We start from the raw sequence: 6,257 nt of genomic DNA, 5'->3' as shown, positions 1-6,257 counted from the left end.
TTACCATACAGTATGTCACCGGGCATGTACAATAAATCGAATTGATGTAAATCATTAGGGGTGGTAACTTCATAATGTGGTCTTTCAACATGTTTTGGAGCGGGTAAATGTACTTGCCAAAATGCTTGTTTTGATAGCCACTTCTTAATCTCCTTTGGCTTGAAACCGAATCCTCCTAAATTCTGAACAGCCTTTTGTCCTTTCCATAAATTTTGAGGTTGATAGTAAGTCTCTTGAAGTTTAGAGTTTGACATGTTTTATTTATGCACACCTTTATTTATCTCCTTTTTGTTATGATGTGGTACGATAAAAGTGCTTAAAGTTTTTTATATTTATATTTATATTAATATTAATATGTCAGACATGAATACCACACCAGATTACAAATTGATGAAACTGAGAGAGTTGCGAGAGGTTGCTAAATCCCGTGGAATTAAGTATATCGTGGGGATGAGAAAGGGTAAATTGATTGAGGTGATCGAGAAGAATGATCTCGACCCATCCTACACCATCGATCTGGATACCAAGAAGGAATGGTATGGATACTGTTCAAGGTGGAGGTCGAAAAACAGGGAGGCATATCTAAAAGCTCAAAAACGTTATAACGACAAAAGATCCAAGTGGTTGAACAACCCTTTTTTGTTACTCAGACGAGTAACAAATGTTGGTGGGTGGGTACCCATGGTGTACCGGTCACGGCCCTCTAGGTGCTGGTTGGTGGGTACCCATGGTCTAACCGGTGTATGTGTGTTTTAACGTGTTTTACTACAATTTTAGCATGGTGGGGCCACCACAAACTAGGACACTCACGACCATTCAACACGGTTTACGATTTTTAAAACCGTCTTAAAGATTACATATAGTATATCGTACACAAGCATGACATCGAGAAATACAGTTAATAACAAACCATCCACCTGCGAAATGGACTGGATATTATTCCGAAGATTTTTCTACGACGAAGATATCGAATACAAATATCCCAGAGTACCCATAAGGCAGGTTGAATTCAAAACCTACATCGTCAATAATAGAACGATTGATGATGTAAGATATATAGCCAAAAAACTCGAACTCGAACTGAGTGATGAGTATGATGATGAGGATGATGAGGATTATGATGAGGATGTTGACATTATAAACCATTTGACATGGTATGTTGTGTCAACATCCGTTGATGATCCCAATGAACCACGGGCTGAAGTATCTATTGGCTATGTACCTATTGTTGCGAATAGACATATGAATAGACATCGATTGGGTGGATTTTATAGTCAAAAACGGTTCGAAGATGAGGGCTATGATATCCATGCAGAGGGCTATGGTGAGGCCCACGATAAGGATGGGAATATCGTATACATTACATATGATGAGGATGTGATGAATAGAATATATGATGATGATTCTGATGATGATTATGATGAGGATGATGAGGATGATAACAAATGTTGTTGCTAGTTTTACGTCGGCCAAAAATATTGATTGAACAACCCTTTTTGTTACCCGATCGGGTTACAAATGTGGACCCTGGAGGTGCTGGTGGGTGGGTACCCATGGTATATCGATGTATGTGTGTTTTAGCGTGATGGTTGTATTACAAACGATGACACTCATTACACTCCAACACGGTTTACGATTTATAAAACCATCTTAAAGATTACATCTAGTATATCACAACCAAGCATATCTTCAGGAATCGTTCTCGATTTGATACACAGTAGAGAATATATTGATGACTTTTATCTTTTCACGGTCCCTGATTTAAGAGCCCGAGCGAGTTACCTCGGCGCACATGGATACTCGCGGCTCAGAAGGACCGAGCTTATTGATTTAATATTATCAATAGATCCCAATATGAGTTGGTCTCAAGTAAATGATTCATTCATCTTGAGAGAAAGGTCAATGCCTAGACCAATACCTATACCTAGACCGGTACCAACACCGATTAGACCCGTACCAGCACAGGTTGAGGTTGATGATGAGGACGACGCGGATGATGACATTGATGAAGATGATAAATGTATCATTTGTATTTCTAAAAGAAAGACCGTAACCATTGTTCATGGTAGAACAGGGCATTTTTGCTGCTGTCTATCATGTGCATATAAATTGGAGAATAGGGGGGATAAATGCCCTATATGTCGCGCATCCATCGATTTTGTCATTAGACAATATAATTGATTTGTTGGGGGTCAGATTTTTTGTTACTCACGCGAGTAACAAATTAATCTTTTTTTTTGGTTTCACGATTGTATTCAGCTATCTTAAAGGTTTACATATAGTATATCACAACCCGATATGACTTCGAGAAATACCGTTGTTGAATTAAGAGCTCTCGCTAGAGAACGCGGCCTACGTGGCTACTCAAGGCTCAGAAAGGCCGATCTGATCGAATTATTGACACCCACTACCGTGTCAGCACCGGTACCCGTGCCGAGACCCACCAGACCAGTACCAGCGCCGAGACCAAATAGACCAATACCGATGCCTAGACCCATACCGTCACCGAGACCAAATAGACCCATACCGATGCTTAGACCCGTACCAGCACAAGACATAGAGTTGTTTGAAGAGCAAGAAATGATTAAAACCAGACCTATTGTTAAAAGCAAGTTGATTGAATGGAGAGACTGGTTAATAAATCATGTACCTAAGGCTATTAAGGAGAAAGCGAGTAAAGCTTTCAAAACCATGAAGGATAAGATCATGGGTTTTTATAAAAAGGGCAGTAGAGAGGAAGAGGTGAAAGAGGAGGAAGAGGTGAAGGAGGAGGAAGAGGAAAACCCCTATACCCCTATTGAAGAAGCGTTTGTAGGTTCATACAAACGTTTCAAGATAAACTCAGATGGTAAGAAGAATGTCAAGGTTTTTCTAAAACAGGTCGAGCATGTCGTCAAGAGGTTGATGAGTGACGTGCTCGGGCAGAAGAAGTCGCTGAAGACTCAGGCGACCTTGTGGGTGAAGTTGGTAAGGGAGGACACCAGCGCGGCTGATGCCCCGTGTGTACATGTCGATAAAGCGTTCAATAGCTATATGGAGATACTGCACGCCCACGATGACATTTCTGATGTTTTTGATCGTATGTGTAATAAGATAATTGAGCAGATTGAAAACCCCGCTCTACCCGCCAGCGGATTCACAATCGAAAGGATCCTACATATGCATGTGGACTTTCACAAACTAAAATTAACCAGAGGTAGTTCTTACTTACCGCTACCCAAGAATTTCAGTGGAAAATTCTCCGTGATTAACCCACATAACGAGGGTGACGAGGACTGTTTCAAATGGGCCGTTATCGCTGCTCTCAATCATGGTAAGATCAATAATAACCCTGAACAAATCTCAATCCTTAGGAAGCATGATAAGTATAATTGGGATGGTCTATCTTTCCCTATGGCACTAAACAAGATAGATTTGTTTGAGAGAAGGAACCCTGATATCGCTGTGCATGTTTTGACAAAAGATGAGATAGAAGGTATCTACATGTGTCGCAAGTCGAAGCATCTGGATCGTAAGGAGACGGTTGTTTTGTTTTTACTGTGTGAAGGGGATAAGAGGCATTATATCGCTGTTAAGAACCTGAGCGGTGTCCTGAGCAAGGTCAACTCAAAGCATAAAAATAAAGAGTATTATTGCTTGAATTGTCTCTCTGGTTTTCCAAGCGAACAGAAAAGGGATGAGCACTTTGAGTATTGTAAGAATAACGATGCTGTTAATATTCAACTCCCTAGGGAGGGTAGCACCTTAACCTTCACCCACGGCCAATACCAGCTCAAAGCCCCATTCATCATGTATGCCGATTTCGAAGCTTTTACAAAACCTGAAGAGATAGAGTGTGGATCGTCCACCGAGAAAGTTGGTAAACATATCCCCACTGGATTCTGTTGTTATAGTAAATATGCTCATGGTGAAGTTTTGGACCCTCTGAAGCTTTACCGTGGTGATGACTGTGTTCCACGATTTGTGGATCATGTGGTTTCCGAGGCGAAAAGGTTATACAACATGTTTCCACAACTTGGTATGCAAGATCTAACCGATGAAGAACTTGATGGATATGAAAATTCCACCAACTGCCACATCTGTATGAGAGAATTTGGCGATGATGACATCAAGGTTAGGGATCACTGTCATTTTACCGGCAAGTTTCGTGGATCGGCACACATGGAATGTAATCAACGTTACAAGGTGCCTAATTATATTCCGGTTGTCTTCCATAATCTGAGCGGATATGATGCGCATCTATTTATCAAAGAGCTTGCGAAGAAGTATGGAGAAGGTGGTATGAGTGTAATCGCTGAAAATAAAGAGAAATATATGTCTTTCTCGACCGATGTTAAGGTTGGTGAATACACCGACAAAAATGGTAAGACCAAAGACAAGAAGATAAAGCTGAGATTCATCGATTCATTTAGATTTATGTCAAGAGGATTAGGTTCCTTGGCTGACAATCTATCTGATGATCAGTGTAAAAACCTTAGAAAATTCTTCAATGATGAGCAATTCAACATAATGAGAAGGAAAGGTGTATACCCATATGAGTATGTTGATTCATTCGATAGGTTTAATAAAACCAGGCTTCCTTTGAAAGATGACTTTTATAGCAAGTTGAATATGAATGGTATCAGCGATGCCGATTATGCGCATGCCCAGAAGGTGTGGAAGGACATGAAAGTTAAAAATATGGGCGTTTATCATGATATCTATCTCAAGACGGATGTTCTGCTTCTGAGTGATGTGTTTGAGACATTCAGAGAGACATGTTTGAGAAACTATAAACTAGATCCTGCTCATTTTTACTCGGCCCCTGGATTAGCTTGGCAGGCATGCCTGAAAAAGACAGATGTTGAGCTGGATTTGTTGTTGGATATGGATATGTTACTGTTTGTGGAGATGGGTATTAGGGGTGGTCTCTGTCAGGCCGTTCACAGACACGCGAAGGCAAATAATCCATATATGGGCGATATGTATAATACTTCAGAAGATACAACCTATCTACAGTATCTTGATGCTAACAATCTGTATGGATGGGCCATGATACAGAAGATGCCCACCGGAGGGTTTGAGTGGGATGATTCTAGTAAATTTACACCCGAACTCATTTCAGAGATGGCTGTGGAAAACGGTGAAAAGGGGTACATGCTTGAGGTTGATGTTAGATATCCACATGATCTTCATGACGCACATAACGATCTTCCTTTCATGCCTGAGAGGAAGGTTATCAATGGTGTTGAGAAGCTGACACCGTGTCTTTCGGACAAGAGGAACTATGTAATTCATATCCGTGCGCTTGCTCAAGCTTTGAATCACGGTCTTGTTGTGGATAAGGTTCATAGGGTACTGAGGTTTGATCAGAGCGCATGGTTGAGGCCTTACATCGACTTCAATACACAGCTGCGCACGGAGTCGAAGAATGACTTTGAAAAGGATTTCTTCAAGCTGATGAACAATTCCGTCTTTGGGAAGACAATGGAGAATCAGCGAGACAGAAGGATATACGTTTGGCCACACACCAAAAGAATTATGATAAAATGGTGATGAAGCCAAACTTCAGGGGTGCAATCCGTTTCTCGGAAACACTGATGGGGATAGAGATGTCCAAGATCAAGATCAAAATGAACAAACCGATCTACCTCGGCCCCACAATCCTCCATCTATCCAAGATGGTTATGTATGAGTTCCACCATGATTACATGAGACCGAAATATGGTGATGATAAGAAGCTTTGCTACATGGATACGGATTCATTCGTTTACCACATAAAAACAGACGACTTCTACAAAGATAACGCGAACGATGTGTCTGCCAGATTTGACACATCTGGGTATGATAAGGAAGATGGTAGACCTCTACCATTAGGTTTGAATAAAAAGATCATTGGGCTGATGAAGGAAGAGTTGGGTGGTAAGGTGATGACTGAGTTCATCGCCCTAAGAGCTAAGACATACGCATACAAACAGCTATGTGGTAGGGAGGGTAAGAGATGTAAGGGGGTGAAGAAATGTGTGGTGAGGGAGACCATAGGTTTCGATGACTATAAGAGATGCCTGTTTGAGGGTGAGAACATTTACAGAACCCAAATGACATTTCGATCGATTAAGCATGATGTTCACTCGGTGAAAACAAATAAACTGGCGCTCAATGCGGATGATGATAAACGCATAATTTTGGAAGATGGTATTACCACACTGGCAAGAGGACATTATAGACACACATATCACTATAATTTATAGGGCACGACAGATGAGGGTGGGGAGGGA

At 41.1% G+C, this 6,257-nt stretch overlaps 1 protein-coding gene across 1 annotated transcript; it reads left to right on the top strand.

Moving 5' to 3' along the window:
• Positions 1–354: 354 nt before the first annotated feature.
• On the top strand, positions 355–1,998 carry LOC130662827 (uncharacterized). The gene is made up of 2 exons (XM_057461769.1): positions 355–707; positions 1,534–1,998. The coding sequence occupies exons 1-2, from the start codon at positions 355–357 to the stop codon at positions 1,652–1,654; spliced, it is 474 nt and encodes a 157-aa protein (XP_057317752.1). The 3' UTR covers positions 1,655–1,998.
• Positions 1,999–6,257: the final 4,259 nt, after the last annotated feature.

The sequence above is a fragment of the Hydractinia symbiolongicarpus genome, chromosome 10 (genome assembly GCF_029227915.1).
Source record: "Hydractinia symbiolongicarpus strain clone_291-10 chromosome 10, HSymV2.1, whole genome shotgun sequence".
NCBI lineage: Eukaryota > Metazoa > Cnidaria > Hydrozoa > Anthoathecata > Hydractiniidae > Hydractinia > Hydractinia symbiolongicarpus.
Note: the sequence above shows the minus strand (reverse complement) of the source record. Positions and strands in the feature narration are given on the sequence as shown.